Below are 17,883 nucleotides of genomic sequence, written 5' to 3' on the forward strand. Positions count from 1 at the left end.
ACGTGAGGGATTTGGCCGTACGTGCACCTCGCTGTCGTCCCGCCGGTTCCCTCGGCAAGCCACGTCCGCGCCACATGCCTGCACGGGCCAGCACTTAATCGCACTCGTGGGAGTCTAGAAATCAGCAACGCGCCGTGGACATAAGCGACGGGATTCGTAGGTAGGGGCTGCCGAGGCACGTGTGATTCACGTGATTGGGAGGCAGCCCTCTCGCTTGCTTTCACTTTTATTTCCTTGGCCAATGTGATGTGATACGGGGGGGCTTAGTAGTGGTGGTTGAGATGGGAGAGACACGTGGGACAGCTAGCAGGCAGCCGTGGACGGGGACACTCGATCATCGATGCCCGACATCATGCCGGGTTTAAATCCACAAGTTTCGGGGAGGAAGGGGAAGAAAGAAAAGACCAAATGGACTGGGTCCCACTATTCCTCCTCTGCGCGCCCACCCACCACTCGGTGCTGATGGCTACTCATACTGTCATTTGTACCCCACTCAGATGCTTACTTCTCGTGGAGGCAAAATTGTCATCACCACCGCATGCTTCGTGATTCTTGGCACGCAATTAAATAGAATATGCAGATTCTACGTTCAACTTCATATTTTATCTTCTTAACCTTTTTTTATTTTTTTCTTTCTCGAATGAAAAAGAAATTTGCAGGGCACTGGATACGTGCGTGCTATGGGAGAATAGCGAGAGAGAGAGAGAGAGAGAGAGAGAGGGCGTGATAGATTATTAATGCGGGAAAAGGATCAGAGAGAGAGGGGTTTAGAATCGGAGGGGCTGTGGCTGCAAATGATTGCGCGGTGTGGGTGTCGGGGCATGGGGAGACCCGATGGCACGCGTGGCTGCGAACAGGCCGGCGGTGTCGTCGGCATGTTCGCACGTGCCCAGGCAAGGACATGCTCGCCCGCGTGATGGGGAGCTTCCCTCCCCTTTCCTCCCACGTGAAATCAAACCCCACCCGCGTCGTCCCACCTGGCACGCCTCGGCTCAAATGGACCGCCGACGCAACTCAACGTGCCGCAGTTTACGCTGTCCTGTCCGTCCGTCCGTCCGTCCATGGTATGGATCATACGATCGTCTCCTCGCTGTCACATTGTGGAATAACAAGGATATTCAAACCCTCGGCTCAGAAACAGACACAATCATCAAACTAGCTGGAGTCAATTGTTTTTTTTTTTCTTTTTCACTTAGCTGACTCGTATTAATCGTAAGAACGATCAATATGAGATCGCTTGATCTAAATAATTTACTGTGTGATGGAAGCTAATGATGATGTGATGATTTGGGAGCGTACCAGTCGTGATTGGGGCGTTGCCGTGAAGTGAAGGGACATAATGATGAGGGGAGAGGAGAGTCGTGCTCAAATGGCCACTGAGTGGTGGGGCCTCGGTGTTCGTGAGGATCGCATCTCGTATCAACACCAGCAGCTGTAATAATTGCACGGCTCCAAGGCACCGATAGACATATACTGGTACTGTGGATGCTCATCATGATGCCCTTCCCTGGCCCTCCTCCGTCCTGACAAAAATCACCAATCGTATGGCAGAGATGGCAGATGTGGACTCCCCTTGGCTATCTTAGTATCCACTGTCTGCTATACATATTTGATGATTTATACATACATAGCCAATTTTATTCTTCTAAGAAGGTTTCCATCCTGCGTGAAACTTATGACATCGATTGGATTAACATAAGTCGCTCAACCTCGTATGCATTTCGAACATGTTTTTGACTCTATCATGATATCATTTGCAGGGATTGTCGTGTTCGTAGAATTCGATTCTCTGACTCTACCGTAGAGGCTTAAAACATGGTACGCCGTAGAGCCCACATTTTTCTGCACAGGCAGGGCCAACATGTTACTGCTGTAAAGATGAGAAAGGAAGAAAGAAAGATGCTGAAAATAACCGATAAGTCAATGGTCAAAGTACCAGAAGCCACCGGTCCAAGGTTGGCCGGACCGAGCCACGGGTTTCTCGCGGAGAGGAGCAAGCAAACCATGATCGAGGTGAGCTTAACCAAGGTTAACATCAAAGAAAGCCAACGAGGAGGAAGAGGAGGAGGAGGAGGAGGAGGAGGGAGATAAAAAGTGCCTCTCACAAACACACGTACTGATCGAAACCAACAGGAAGACACCAACTATATAATACCCTCCTACCAGTGAGCTGTTGATAGCATTTCCGACCTCCATTACTTCCATTCTTCTCCTGTCCATCTTTCTTCCAACTGCTCTGCTTTAGTTACTACCTTCTTTCGACCCCAAGGAAAGGAGAGAAAAAGTGACGGGGCGTATTAAAGCCATAGCCATAGCAAGCAAGAAAGAAGAAAGAGAAGTGGTCAAATATGAAGATGGGAAAGGATGATGATTTAGGGCTGAGCCTCAGCCTGAGCTCCTCCTCCTCCTCCCCCCCCAATAATCACTTGCCTCTGCAGCTCAACCTCATGATTCCTTCCTCGTCTTCTGCTTCCTCCCCGTCACCACCTCTTCCTTGCCATCAGAAGACCCAGTGGCGTGATCTCCTTGTCCACTCAGGTAAATATAGCTATTCTTTTTTGTTCTCCATGTTTGTTTTTCTATTTAGCTTAGGAAAATGATTGCACTAGTATGAGTTTCTTATCCAATATGTTGGCTACGTTTCGTGGTGGCAGAGATCAGACGGGTGTTGGACGTGTGTGGGGCAGCAGCGGACCCACGGCCGCGGCCCCTTCACCGAGGAATCGACGTGAATCAGGAGCCGCCGGGTGCCGCAGAGAGGGACAGCGAGGAGGACGCTGGGGCGTCGTCACCCAACAGCACGCTCTCCAGCGCGAGCGGCAAGCGGGCGGAGCGGGGCCACCACCTGGGCGTCGACGAGCACGACACCGACCGGGACTGCTCGCGCGGGATCAGCGACGAGGAGGACGGCGAGGGCTCCCGCAAGAAGCTCCGTCTCTCCAAGGACCAGGCCGCCATTCTCGAAGAGAGCTTCAAAGAACACAACACCCTGAACCCCGTAAGCCGCTTCTATCCTCTTCCTCCCCCCCATCCTCTTCGAGTTGTACGACATCAGGGTGTTCGTATAGGTGTGAAAATTGTTCCTATAAACTCTCCATGCTTATCTTGTGCGACAGAAGCAAAAGCTGGCGTTGGCCAAGCGGCTCAACCTGAGGCCAAGACAAGTGGAAGTGTGGTTCCAAAACCGCAGAGCAAGGTAGTCGACCGGACAAAGTTCTTCTGCGTGTTTTATTCTGGTTCTTGCCACTGATTGGCTCACGCGATGCTTAATGTGGATGTTAATTTCAGGACAAGGTTGAAGCAGACAGAGGTGGACTGCGAATTCCTCAAAAGGTGCTGCGAGACCCTCACAGAAGAGAACAGGAGGCTGCAGAAGGAAGTGCAAGAGCTGAGAGCTCTGAAGGTGTCGCCTCGGCTCTACATGCAAATGACTCCGCCCACCACCCTCACCATGTGCCCTTCCTGCGAGCGCGTTTCCAACGCCGCCACCACCACCACCGCCTCCACCCCCACGCCCGAGACCAACACGCCACATCCGATGTCGCAGCACCATCAGTTCATCCATCATCGGCCGTTCCCAGCTCCGTGGGCGCCGATCCCACTCCGGCCCTGTCTCAAGACTCCTCCGCAGCGCTCTTAACTGAGTACACATGGATTAGAGCTTAAGTTAATCAGTAAGGGAAGAATAGTTGTCGTCAGCGGATGATGGATGACGCAGTTGTGGGATATGGTGGAAGGGAGAATCCTATTAGCTATTTATTTTTTTACAGCTATCAATCCTCAACTTTCCTCCGCTCCACTCAAAAACTGGTTCTGTGATGGATTTGGTTCGAGCAACTTCATCTTTATTTTATTTAATTCTTCTGGTAAGTCCCAAGTGTTCCACGTAAATATGTTTAGTGGATGTTCCTTCTTTTCTCCGTTCTATTTAACTGCAGTTCTTCTTCCTGGAGGCCACGAGTTGATGCATGCTGCTGGCTCCGTGGCCATTACAACAATATTAATATACGGACAGCACTTGCATGTCTCAGCCGGCTTTTCAGGCATCTTAGTTAACTATGCTAAGTAAAGGTAGGCATTATTAGGTCTTCATCACCATTACCCGCATGGCGGACCGCCCAGCGTAACTTGGGGAGCCAAAGCAGGGAGTTGCCCCCGAATGATGATGGATAAAAATGTTGCTGTGACATGCTGTTCTCGTGTGCTGTCCCTGCTTTCGCAAATCTTTAATGTATACATGAAGAAGACAGACAGGCGGGCGCGATTCCTGCAAGTACTACCACTGGCCTTCCTCCTCCGTTTAATTCCATCTGGTTGATATCTGACGATGCGATTCCTCTCTCACAAGTCAAAACGTTCAACCCCATTAGGAAAAATATATATATACATATATATATATATATATACACACACTCATGAGAAATGGTCCTCTTCTCGGATGTCATATCCTGATTTGAGTGTTGGAGAAAGATATAAGCAGATACGTTACCAGCCTTATCTTCCTTTCCTATTTGTAGGTTGCACATTTTCACTGATACAGATCGAAGCGAAGGTACACATATTATCAGGTACACATCATCCTAGCTATCTATCACCTTGGCAACAAAGCGTGTTGGCTGCTCTAGATGTTACTAGGTCCCTCTCTAATGTGTCTAGAGAGGACGCTCTATAGGATTTCTAGAGAGGCGGAAGAAAGGTATAAATTCTTCGAGGTTTACTTAAGAGGATATATAAAAGATTGTGTTTGAGTAGATATAACCAAAGAGTCTCATAATTAATTTTACATGATAAATAATTTGATTTTCTTCGTGGACATAGGCAAGATTTTTAAACCATGTTGAATTTTATATCTGATTATTGATCTCTTAATTTCTCCCTTGATTTTTCAGTTTCTCTCTTCCTTCCCATAATTATATTCTGTTTTGATTGAGAAAAGTGAAGTACTAGGAGATAAATTAAAATAAATAATTTATTGGAAAAAACCTCTAGTTTTAGGCTTTTATCAATTGGTTCCCCGATAATTGATTTTTATCAAAGGCACCCCTTTTTTAAACTTAACCAAAATACCCTTATTTAAATCAAGAAAAGATGACGATTATTCCTTGACTCAGTTTTTTTGAGCTAGATTGATTTTTTTAAAGATGAATCAAACCAAATCGGTTCAACTAAACCCTAATTGACTCATTTGATACTCAATTTTTGAGCTAGATAGATTGATTTTTGAGCTAGATTTGATACTCAATTTGACTCATTTGAGCTCCAGATTGTCCCTTGATTTTTCTTTTTTAAATTATCCTGCATTACCTAATCAATTGAGTGAGGAATGGAATAGGGAAGACCCCACTCATGACCTTTGGAGCATCAGTGATTAATAATGAACCCCAACAGTGCAATACGATACCCTAGCCTTGTCATCGCTAATGTCCCCGCTTATCGCCATCACCAATGTCCTCCTTGCAATGGTGATTAGCCTTGTTCATCGATAAAGTCTTGTGAAGCCTTGGTGATCAGCGATGCGTAGCCTTGTTCATCGGTCCATTTAGCTTTTTAGTGGTGCATCTTTTGTAGGTGAAAGGTTTGGCTAGTGAAAAGTTGGTACATCTTCTATAATGTTGGATGAGGAAGGCTTGTTTGCGATCATGGCTTGGCTACGGTTGAAGTCTTCATACATCATGTGTAAGGCTGCAAGGCGAAATGTGGAATAGTTGTGAGGCTACATGACCGACCACTATATCAGTGAAGCCTTCGTAGTGTTGTTAAAACTTTGAATGTATTTATGAAGTGTCGACAGTATCAACTAATTGTTCAGTGCATTGTCCACTCATTCGTTGCAACAACAAAAATGCATAGTATTAAATAAATATATCTTTATTTCGTTCATAATAATTTGGTATTATTAATTTTGAATGTTATTTATATATATGACAATAAGACTACTTTTGACAGGGATGATTCTCTTCTGAATGAAACATTTGATATTCTAGATAAGATGGATAATTTCAATAAAGGATATTAGAATTAAAAGTACTTTTAGAAATTAATCATTCGATACTGATCAAGTTGAAGGAAATATCTCTACACAAGTTCAAACATGAGTTATAACAGCAAATTGAAGTATCTTCTTCTTTACGACCTCAAATTTATAACTTTTAATAAGGATGATTTTCTTCCGAACGAAACATTTAGCGTTCTAGATGAGATAGATACTTTGAATGAAACACAACCTTTGTCGATATTAGAATCAAAAGTACTTTTGGGACATAATCATTCGATACTAAGTTGAAGGGTCTATCTCTACACAAGTTCAAACATCACACTTTGTTTTGGAAAGTAGTCATGAGTTATAAGAGAAAATTGAAAGATTTTCTTTTACACAATCTCAAACTTGTAAGTTTGATTTGAATGAGATCTTTGAAATAGATGATAATGAAGATAGTTATAAGATATTTGAAAATGAATGAACTGAGCAATCAATAACAAAACGAGTTGAGGATTACTTCAACCTTAATGCTTTAGCTCCCTATCTAGATAAAGATGAACTCGTCATCAATGAGCAGCTATACGTTAGATAGGTAACAATTTGTCAAATGTAGAATTTGTTGACATTATAATGTTATAATGATTTATTTATGATATTTGACACATAATTCCTTGTTTTGTAGGTGTTTAAGGATATTTCAGAGTTTAAAAATATTCAGCAAGAATATGTTATAAGGAGCAATTTTAAAATTAACATCATTATTTGTAGAATTTACGAGATTAAACCATGATGTAAGGTTGACCATTATAGATAAATTATAGTTGCTCATGGCAGTAATACATGTAGAATTATAAATTTCATCACTGAGCACCAATGAAATATGCTTAGAGGAAATTGAGATCATCCCTCTTGAATTTTATAACTGAAGAAATTAAAGAATAAATTCTTGTAAATGAATAATATACTCTGAAGATCATTATAGATATTAAAAAAAGATTTAGAGTGGTGGTTGGCACGTAAAATCGTATTGAATATAGTTTGTGAAGACTTTGATGGATAATATGGCGAGTTAATGTCCTTTTATCACAGTTGAAAGTTTATGACTATGAAATAATTATTTATTTAATTACTATAGAAGATTAACATTTTTATTGATTTTTTGGGGCATTTGATATATGTTTGCAGAGTTTTATGTAGTATATTAGTCGAGTTATCAATATAGATGTGACATATTTATCTAAAAAATATCCTTATATTTTGATGAGTCGGGCCGGGTAATAAGGAGCCAATTATTTTATATTGCTATAATAACGGGGTGATTACTCAAGGAACCCAGGTCTCATCAAAAGTCTAAACAAGGAGATTCTACTTGATTCGAGATATTGTGGCCTGAGGAGATGTAGTAGTGGAAAGAGTTCCATCCGAAAATAACATCGTAGATCCATTGATAAAGTCATTGTCTCATATTTTCTTTAAGCATCACAAGGGTTTGTTGAGGATCATACACATTAGTGATTGGCTTTAGGTCAAGTGGGAGATTGCTAGTCATAGGTGCCCAACAAGCCAATTATATGAGTGATGGTATGTGTGACATGACACACACTTTTTTTGTTTATTATATTATTTGATATTTTATCACTTTATATTGCTTGTTCTATGAATATATATTGTGAAGTCTATGGATCTGTGCAATAGAAATTGGATCGTAATGAGATCATAATAATGAGACCGATTCGTCATTAAACACAGATTCTAAATAATCCTGGTCATAGGGTACTCTAAAGGGAAATCAAGATAACCGAACAGACTAGTGTGCTATGTACCCGTCCATATGATAGAGGCAGATAGTCTCAAAGTTGCTTATGTGGAGACACTAGGGCTACAATATAGGTACTCATTGGAGAATGAGTTTACTGATTGATCCACTCACAGAATGTTGGATGGTTAATTATACCTCATTGTCAAACAACGATTCCGTTATCCTAGTGGTTTGCCTGGTCCTTAGACTTGAGACACTATAGATGTCCTATATGAGTACTCCACTCTTTGATACCGAACTTATAGGTTTAGAAGTTCTAGATCTACCATAGCCAATCATCGGGAGTGACAGTCAACCTTATAAGGGCTATTGAGTGTCGATAGAGGATCATCTACTCTTGGTGTCATGGAAGAAATATCTCATGTGTTCTTGCTTAAACAAATCTTTGGACAAGGGCATTTAGATTGAGAGAGAAAGAGTTCTCCGAGAGAATATGATTAGAGCGAGACTCGAGTAGAAACCATATGAGTTTGACAGCACCATACTCGGTATACAGTCTTTGGGGTATCAGATAGATGAAAGACTATATATACATAGTAATTGAGGATAGATATATCCAGTGGATTGGATTCTCCTATATCGTATATGGACTATGGCGTAGTGGCCTAGTACTTCTGTAATCGATGAGTCGAGTGAATTATTATAAAGATAATAATTCGCTAAGCCATAAGATAATAATTCACTAATAATTCCTAAAATAGTTTAATATAATTAGATATTCTAAAATGCCTACTAACCCTAACAATCTTCATCTTGGTAAGTAATTTTTCACTTTGTGCCCACTGCAAAAACTAAACAATTGGCTTAAAAAATTTATTATAACTATATAAATCAAATCAATTCATGGTCCAACACCTAATTTCAACAAACCTATCAATGCATTTTATGTATCTAGAATCGAATCAATGATGCTACTTGATTCTTATTAGGAACGAGTCGACACTAAGAGGGGGGGGTGTGAATTAGTGTAGCGGATAAAAATAATGTCGGTTCAAATTTTCATTTTGATTAAAACCGATCTTAGAAAATATTAACTTGAAAGCGTATGAGAGCATAGTGAGAGTAAGAAATCAGTTTGCAATGTAAAGTAGATTGCAATAAAGGTAAATAGCAAAACAGAAATACAAACTGATTGATAGTGGTTCCGTCGTCGTGACCTACATCCACTCCGCCGATTCCCCTTTCGTCGAGGCCATTGGCATCCACTAACGATCTTCCTTCAATGGGCGAAGATCAACCACCCTTACAACTCGATTCTCCTTTTGACAGGTCCAAAAGAGAACCTTTATAACCCCCTTCACTCCTCTCTTAAACAAGACTAACACTCAGAGCTTGAGATGAGTTTTCACAATGTTACAATAGCGTTTTTATTTCTTTTTGCTCTCAATTCATATGTTTGTTAACTAAGGATAAAAGGGGTATTTATAGGCCTCAAGTGGATTCAAACTTGGAGCCTAAAAGTGTCTCATCCCTGGTTTTCAGGGTCCTAGCTGTCACGACCTTAGCTGGTTTTGCCTAAGGCGTGCGGCACCCTCGCGCGTCCGTCCGCAAAGGTCAGCCTCCCCGAAGCCTCCCATTGTCCCTTAGGACCAAACAAAAGAGAGAACGGGTTAAAGAGAACGCCTCAATCGGGATCCACAAGCAAACATGTCCGAAAAACACTTCATAGACAATGCAAATTACAAACAGACTTTACAAGCTCTGAATAGTTGCACAACAAAGGGTAAAATGGTCCATTACAGACCGAAAAGCTCTCGAACGTGTCCACATGACACAACCTTTATTTACAAGCCTAAAGAGGCCACCAACCCAACTAAAATGGGACTATTAAGCCTTCGGCCGCCCCTTTACATTCTGTACAAGGCATGAACATGCCAAAAGACAACGGACAGACATAAGCATTACATCCAACATCTTGTTTAGAAGTTTGTCCGTTACATTCTCCCCCACTTATCCCTTCGACGTCCTCGTCGAAGCCTTTGTGAACACTGCAACTCTTCGCCTTTGTTGAGTCTTCAATCTTCCGCTCCAGCTGCAATGCGCCTCCTGGCTCCCAGCTGCTCTCTGCTGCTGTTTCTGAGTAGTCGAACCTTTGATCCGCCATGCTGCTTCAACACGCCAATGACTCTGACTCTGGTGTGGGGTTGGCTGAGTTGTATTGATCCTCGTTGATTCCTGCGGAGCCACCAAATGAAGGAAAAGTCCATTCTTACTGCGCCAGTTTCTCAAAATTTCCACATGCTGCTTGAACTGGGTGGATGCTTGTTGGAGCTTTAACGAGCATCGCCTCGCAAACTTCTGAAGTTTTGGGTCCTTCCTCCACAACATCTGCTCATTGACTCTTCTTTCAGTTAGTTGTCACATCCAAGTAGGTTCGCATCACTTCCGCTTTCGATTGGCATTTCGTTGGGAAATGAAGCGGACAATCTACTCTCAGTATCACTGATCACCGTTGGTGAGGATTTGACAACTATTGTCTTCCATTATCTTCGAAGGGTCTTTGAACTTGTGCAGAGCTCCTCTGCTGGATAGATAAGAGAACTGGGGTACTCGGTTTCGCCCATTCTCTTAAGAGTTGAGAAGGCAAAGGTTACTTGACTTCGCCCGCCTCCTCGAGATTGTACTTCATGCATCGAGCTGGTTACTGGCCTTCGCCTGCTCTTTGCTCACACTTCTGAAGTACTTGAAGTGTTTGCACTCCTTGCGTTGAGTTGGCTACTGTGATTCACCTTCTCAATGCCATCGAACTTCTGGAATGCGGGAAGTTTTCACCCCAACTTGGAGTAATTCTCTGATAGATGAGGTCGCCTTTGGGATTGTACCGTCTTCTCCATCAACCCTGCCGCCTACTCCACTGAGTAGCAAAGGTACAGCACCGCGTACTGCCTGCTTCGTTCCTTGGTCGTGCACTCTTGCATGACCCGAAGTCCTTCACTTACGGCTATCTTGATGAGAAACTTGTTGACACCGGTCTTACGAAGTTTCTTGGCCTCTGCCCTTCAGCCTTGTCTCGGTACTTGGAGATTGCCTCTGCATGCTCCACCTCCTCGGCCCCTTTCACGACCAAGCGCTCTCCCTCCGTGAGAGCAAGGGATCAATGACTTGCACGGAAGTCCCGCCTCTGCGGTACCATGGCGCTGCCATGCCCATGGCCCTACTATCCGTCGCCTCGCCTCTGTATCCCTTTCCTTCACAATCAGTAGAGATGTCTCCGTGGCACTCCTCTGAGTCCACCTCCATTCTAACTGATGCTTGATTTTGGGTAGCTAAGTCCCTCTGGACTCGTCGTCGCTTCCTCGCCCCTTTCGACCCCCTGCTTCAACACCACTGTGTTCTTCCAAGCAGTCCGTTTGGTCGATGGAAAGACAGACTGCAACTCCCATGCATGGCCTCTGCCATCACATTGTAGGGTTTGCCCCGATTCTGTTCTCCTTAGCTTCCTTGGTAGCAACGTTCGCTTACTCGACCTTGTCCTCTGACTTGTCGGGCTCCCTTAAGCGAATATGAGCTCTGGAGCAGTCCAACTCTCCAGCTGCTTCGATCATACCTCTGCATGATCAAGTCCCTCTCATGGGACTCACTGGTACTTGCATTCGAACTTTTCCCTTGGTGGAACCCAGCTCCCATATGCTGATGACCAAGGTTTTCATCCGATGCAAAATTCGGTGCACGCCCGGAAGACCCGCCTCTGCGGTACCATGGCCTTCACTCCTTGAATCCATAGCCCTTCTTGCCATCGTGTTGTTCACCAAAGCGGAGCTCCCAGTAGCTCCCGATCATACCTCCATATGATCTCATCCCTCACGGGACTATGTCGTGTGTGTCGCATTGCCACGAACTGTTCCACCACGATCCGCTGCACCATGTCGCCTCTTGGTGACATCTCCATTGCATTCTGATCCTTGTGGAATAAACTCGAATTGTGAACCCTCCATGTGTGGCCTCTGCCAATACATCGCAGGGTCTCCTCCACCTTCGATTTTGTTCGCTCCTTTGGCAATCGACCTTCATCCACCCACTCTTGGGTCACACCTAGATGAAGCACCGCTCTAGGACAGTCCGTCGCCTAGTAGCTCCCGAAGTCCACCAACTTCACTGTAATTTGTGCACCATTGCCTGGATCCTGGGCCTCTGCCCCTACCAGCACAATCTCCGCTGCGCACTGCTTCCTTCATAGCAACTCGAATGGCAACACTGTGGCATATTCTTCATGAGTACCCGCCTCTGCGTCCTCTTGTCCCGTGCTAAGGCCTTCTGTACCCAACTTCGCCTTCGCAAATTGAGTCGCCTTAGTTCCTCCATCGAATGCTCCTCCGAGATAAGGTGCATGTGCCCCGAAGCTCCCTTCGTCTTTGGCACCATGCAAGATGAGTCCGCTCTGTTAGAATGAAGGACCCAGGGAACAGCATGATTCTACTCCTGCCTCTGCAAGAGTTCATGTCCTTAACCTCTGTCTAGGGAAAGCGCTGTGCCTCTGCTCCATGTTCCAACTTCTATACTGGCTCCCTTCATGCGGCTTGGGTACTTCGCCAAGTTACACCCAAGTTGCTCCGCTCCTCGTTTTTGCATTGAGTCGATGGTGGCCCTCGCGCCCACCATTCCACGGGTCAGCCCTCCCTTGAGTCCGATCTCCATATCGACTCCAAGTGTGCCTCCATTTGAGTTGCTTTGGGTCGCTCCCCCACTTGATCTCGCAATGCATCCACCAATGCATTCTCTCAAGCGAGATCATGCGACGACTCCTCGCCGCTTGCTCAGTCCATCGAGCTTCGTGGAGTTGTTGTTTGTGAGGTACTCCTCCTCAACATGTGAAGTCCGTCTCACATGATTCTCCCTCTGGAGTGCCGAGACTTATCCCTCCTGGATAACTATCCCGTTGGAGCAATATCTCTCTTCGTTTCGGAGACCACCATCCCCTTGGACTACTCCGATCTGCTGAACAAACTGTGCATTGTTCTGCCTCTTGCAAACGCACTTGCTAGATTGCGCCTCCACGTCAATACAGCCACCGCTGCACCCCTCAAGGCCTAGCATCATGCTGAACTCGTTGCACACTTCAGCCTTCTCCGGACGTATCCTTCGCATGTCGAAGAGAAAGTTTCAATGCTCCATGGCGCCGAGTCTCGACCGCCTTGGGATGGCCACGAACAATCCATCGTTCGCATACAAGCCCATGCATGAGTACCGAATTCTTCGAGTTAGCAATTCCCCTCACCTCTGTGAGCTTTGCACAACTCTTTCGGTCGCTGAGCAACTCATTCCACTTTGCATGGTCTCGTCCTTTGCCAAGCGCCTCGCTTGCCTTGAGCACCATCAAGTAAAGTTGTCAACGTTGAGCCGTAGCTCAAACTCAGCCATCCCAACCTTTGTGCGCTCCAAATTCTTCCAAGCTTGCCTGTTCTCGTGGTGCCTCTTGCGCGAAGGGTTGGCCATTCCTCTGAATGCCAATCTCAGATGCCCGCTCCTCTGAGCGACTCTTTTCCCTACATCTCCATACCCGTTTTCCCTCAAACGGTCGCGCGTGTGCTGACTGCCCTCAACGCAGCCCCGCTAGGTCCCCCACGTTTGCATGTCAAGTGTTTCTATGAGTGCTTGTCCCGCTCTGATACCATAATGTCACGACCTTAGCTGGTTTTGCCTAAGGCGTGCGGCACCCTCGCGCGTCCGTCCGCAAAGGTCAGCCTCCCCGAAGCCTCCCATTGTCCCTTAGGACCAAACAAAAGAGAGAACGGGTTAAAGAGAACGCCTCAATCGGGATCCACAAGCAAACATGTCCGAAAAACACTTCATAGACAATGCAAATTACAAACAGACTTTACAAGCTCTGAATAGTTGCACAACAAAGGGTAAAATGGTCCATTACAGACCGAAAAGCTCTCGAACGTGTCCACATGACACAACCTTTATTTACAAGCCTAAAGAGGCCACCAACCCAACTAAAATGGGACTATTAAGCCTTCGGCCGCCCCTTTACATTCTGTACAAGGCATGAACATGCCAAAAGACAACGGACAGACATAAGCATTACATCCAACATCTTGTTTAGAAGTTTGTCCGTTACATAGCGGTACCACCGCCTGCAGCACTAACACTGGGCGGTACCATCACTTAGTCTAACAGTACCACCGCCTAGAAGACTGTGTATGGGTGGTACCACCCCCCAGATTGGCGGTACCACTGCTTGATAGTCTCTCGGAGACTGTGTTTGGGTGGTACCACTACCTAGACCAGTGGTACCACAACTTGACACAATCTCAAAAATTGTGCCATGATGATTCCACCTATTGGCTCACTGTTTGGGCCTTTTCACTTAGCCCAACACAACCCAAACTTGGGCTCAACTGATTCCTAATTGGGTTGGCCCAATTCTAACCTAATTACGCCTAAAACCTACTTCGATCTAGACAATTATTACAAAGTCAATCAAATGTTGTCTGACATGTTATTGGTTCATCGACGCTTCGTCCAAATCTTTGACGCTTCGTCCTCTCTTGTGGCCTATTGCCCAATCCACCAGTCGATCGATCCTTTGGCTTGATGTCCAATCTTCTGACATGTTCTACTTTGGCTCAACATGATTCTTCTTGCTTTTAATTGTCTCTCCCTAATCGAAGCTTCCTACGTCACTCAAAACACAGATCAGATAAATACTATCAATTGGTTTCATCGTTAAAATCTGAGATTCAACAATTCTAAGGAGAGACCTATATCTCATCATCTTACCACCAACAAATTTTTTTCCCTCACAAACATCGAAACCATGAATATCACCTTCATTTTTATATCTCGAATGAAGCTCCCTATAATAGATGCGTATCATCTCTTGTACATGAGACCAATTTTCAATCCTTCGAGATCTTTACTGTACTTCTTTTTAAATATACAATCCTTGATACAATATTGAGTAACTTTTAGAACTTCACCTTCATCCTTGTAGCAATAATCCTAGAAATATAAAAAATAAACAAAATTAGATTTTTTTCATATCTTTGAAAGATAAGTTACATCCTCAAAAGTATTAACTACTCCATCAAATGTCATGATCTTCACTTTACTGAATCCCATGACCTCTATTATTAAATTATTATCTAGATTCTAACTCTAGTAGTCAACTTATCATTCAGTGAATAAAAAAACTTTCTTTTGAGTGCAAACATGAGCAACATAAGGAAAATCTAAAAACTAACTCTTTTGTTACCAAAGAGATTGTGAGGTCATCTCTATTATCATCTATCATAAAAGAATACTCAACCGTCTTTTATTTTTTTTAAATAGTTTCACATGATATATTCGTACTTTTTACATATATAGTATTAAACATAATTTAAAGGCGTAACTCATAATCTCGCTATGCACACTAAAAATCACCTCATCGACTATCACCTTTAGTAATTAATATCTCACCAACGAGGATGAGAGGACACATCCCGCTACAAACGACACTCAAGTCGGCAGGCCTCGGAGCGCCAACCCCCAGCCACTCGAGAGGACTCAGCCGACCTTGCTGGTCTAACCCTCGCCCGAGACGCTCAAGTGGCGCAGCCACCTCATCATCCTACTCATTCCACTAGAAGTTCCCCATGTCGGCCCGCGGACCAAACAATACTGACTCACCAGCCATGGTACTTTTGTTCATTAACATTTTGGCGCTAGAAGGAGGGCCCATGTCGCGATAACAACTAGCAGGAACTTGCCCCAGGAGGGAACCCCCGACCGACCTCTCTTCCGCCGAGCCAGAAAGTCAAGCCCTCCTCGCCCTTGCGGACGGGAGGATACCGTCTTTGACACCTTATCGCTATTAGTGTCTGTTTAATGACCCGGGATTGTCGCCCCCGGGGCCCTCGGCCGTGACACCCGAGGCATTCCTTAGCCTAACCAAGCAAGTGCAGGCTATGGCGAGCATGATGCAAACGCTCACCCTGATCATCCCTCAAATCGTGCACTGGCGATGCCCCCGACCGATCCGGCCCAGCATCCCCCGAATGGGGAGCAGGTCAGGATCAGAGAAGCCCCTGAGCGAGCGACATACCCGAGGAGTCCTCCTGAGCAAAACTCACCTGCACCCTACTGAGCCACGCTGTCTCCTCTTGAGCCTGACACCATATTGTCCGACTCGGCGGACGACTCGCTTAGAGCCCAACTGTCCCGGGTTAATCAGCGCCTGGATGCGTTCCAGTGCGAGCTTCGAAAGTCGCAGAGTGAGTCCAGCGAGAGCGCCTCAGGCAGGTCCCTCTTCACCCAGGAAGTACAGGATAAATCGGTACCCCTCAACTTGAGGCTCCCGACATTGGAAACGTATGACGGAGGCTCCGATCCCATGGAGTACGTCTCTGTATTCCGGGCCCAGATGGCCCTCTATGGCGCCTCTGATGCGCTGATGTGCTGAGCATTTCCGACCACTCTGAGAGGGCCGGTGCGAATGTGGTTCAGCCGGCTATGCCAAGCCTCAGTCTCGTCCTTCGACCAGCTTGCCAAGGAATTTGAGCAAAACTTCCTTGCCAGCACGTGGCCCAAGACTTCCATGGCCACTCTGCTTGAACTATCCTAGTGTGAGGATGAGTCGCTCTTTCAGTTCGTGGCATGGTTCACCACCGAGATTCGAGGGTTTTCAGATGCTCACCCTTCTCTAATCTTGCAGGCCTTTCTAATGGGTCTGAAGCCTTTGAGGTTCTTTTGATCATTGATCGAGAAGCCGCTAGTGACCATCTCTGAAATGCTCCAACGCGCCAACCAGTACATCGTCACCGAGGCTTTAGTGGTGGGGAGGTGCGTAGAAGGCAAGAAGCCAAGAATGGAGCTATCTCGGGGAACGACCTCGGCGGTCCCGACACCTCTTCGTCGTGGGCTCAACCGACAAGAGCCACCGCTCCCAAGGCCCCCTCCTCTTCCCCTAAATGCACCCCGCACTGAGATCTTCCTCTAGATCAAGGAGACGGGTCTCTTGTAGCATCCTCACCCTATGAAGGCCGCTCGTAGAGATCAATCCAAATATTGCAGGTTCCACCGGAACTACGGTCATGACATGGAGGATTGCCACGATCTCCGGAATCAAATAGAGGCACTAATCCAAAGAGGCCACCTTGGATGCTACCTCAAATCCTGGGAGGTGACTCCACGCCCTAGAGGACCCCTCGAGAGACAAATCGACGTCATCTCTAGAGGGCCAATAGCCGGCGGTAGTAGCACGACAGCAAAAAAGGCCTATGCACGTAGCACGGTGGAGAAGTGTCCCTGGCCCGAGCACGAGCCTAAAATTACCTTTGGGACAGGAAAGGTCGAGCACTCCCACCATGATGACGCTCTGATGATCTCCATCCAAATCGCCAACGCTTGAGTTAAGAGGGTGATGGTTGACACCGGGAGTTCCACCGATGTTCTCTACTTCGATGCCTTCAAGAGGCTCGACCTGACCGAGGGAGATCTTACCCCTGTGGTGTCAGCACTTACAGGGTTTAGTGGGGATTCCATCTCCCCGCGCGGGATCATAGTACTCCCCATCACCATCGGGGAGGAACTGAGGGCGAAAACAGTAATGACCACCTTCACGGTAGTCGACCTGCCCTCTGCATACAACGTCATCCTTGGCCGCCCAACCCTCAACAAGATCAAGGCGGTGGTCCCCACCTATCACAGAACCATCAAGTTCCCAACCTCAGCTAGGGTTGGGGAGGCCCGAAGTGACCCAGGGGAATCGAGGCGGTGCTATCTCACCGCGATTGCTCTCCCAGCAAAGCCGCACCCAACTCCGGTTCCCGACCCCCATGAAGCACCCATACCACAAGGGGCGCTAGAGCCCCCGAAGCCGCTTATCGAGGTACCCCTGAAGCGGAGTCGACCCGACCAGACCGTTAGGGTCGGGACCGCACTCCCCGAAGCGGACCAGCTCCACCTTGTCGATTTCCTGAGGAAGAATGTCGACGTATTCGTGTGGTCCCCTGAAGAGATGCATGGGATCGACCCAGAGGTGGTGTAACACCGGCTCAACGTCGACCCTAAGGCGCGGTCGGTTAAGCAAAAACTAAGAAGGTTCGCCCCCGACAGGCAGAAGGTGATCCGAGATGAGGTCGATCGCCTTATAAAGGCC

General features: G+C 46.0%; 1 protein-coding gene across 1 annotated transcript; it reads left to right on the forward strand.

The window, feature by feature from the left end:
• The first annotated feature begins 2,088 nt into the window (after nucleotides 1-2,088).
• Nucleotides 2,089-3,948, forward strand: LOC135593447 (homeobox-leucine zipper protein HAT4-like). Its single transcript, XM_065083498.1, has 4 exons — nucleotides 2,089-2,538; nucleotides 2,655-2,998; nucleotides 3,117-3,196; nucleotides 3,289-3,948. The coding sequence occupies exons 1-4, from the start codon at nucleotides 2,349-2,351 to the stop codon at nucleotides 3,638-3,640; spliced, it is 966 nt and encodes a 321-aa protein (XP_064939570.1). The 5' UTR covers nucleotides 2,089-2,348; the 3' UTR covers nucleotides 3,641-3,948.
• Nucleotides 3,949-17,883: the final 13,935 nt, after the last annotated feature.

Source organism: Musa acuminata, chromosome BXJ1-9 (assembly GCF_036884655.1).
Source record: "Musa acuminata AAA Group cultivar baxijiao chromosome BXJ1-9, Cavendish_Baxijiao_AAA, whole genome shotgun sequence".
NCBI classification, from domain to species: Eukaryota; Viridiplantae; Streptophyta; class Magnoliopsida; order Zingiberales; family Musaceae; genus Musa; species Musa acuminata.

Coding starts and splice junctions, on each gene's coding strand:
- LOC135593447 (XM_065083498.1), top strand. CDS start 2,349: ATGAAGATGGGAAAGGATGATGATTTAGGGCTGAGCCTCAGCCTGAGC. Junction 2,539..2,654: donor TGATCTCCTTGTCCACTCAG/GTAAATATAGCT, acceptor TCGTGGTGGCAG/AGATCAGACGGGTGTTGGAC. Junction 2,999..3,116: donor AACACAACACCCTGAACCCC/GTAAGCCGCTTC, acceptor CTTGTGCGACAG/AAGCAAAAGCTGGCGTTGGC.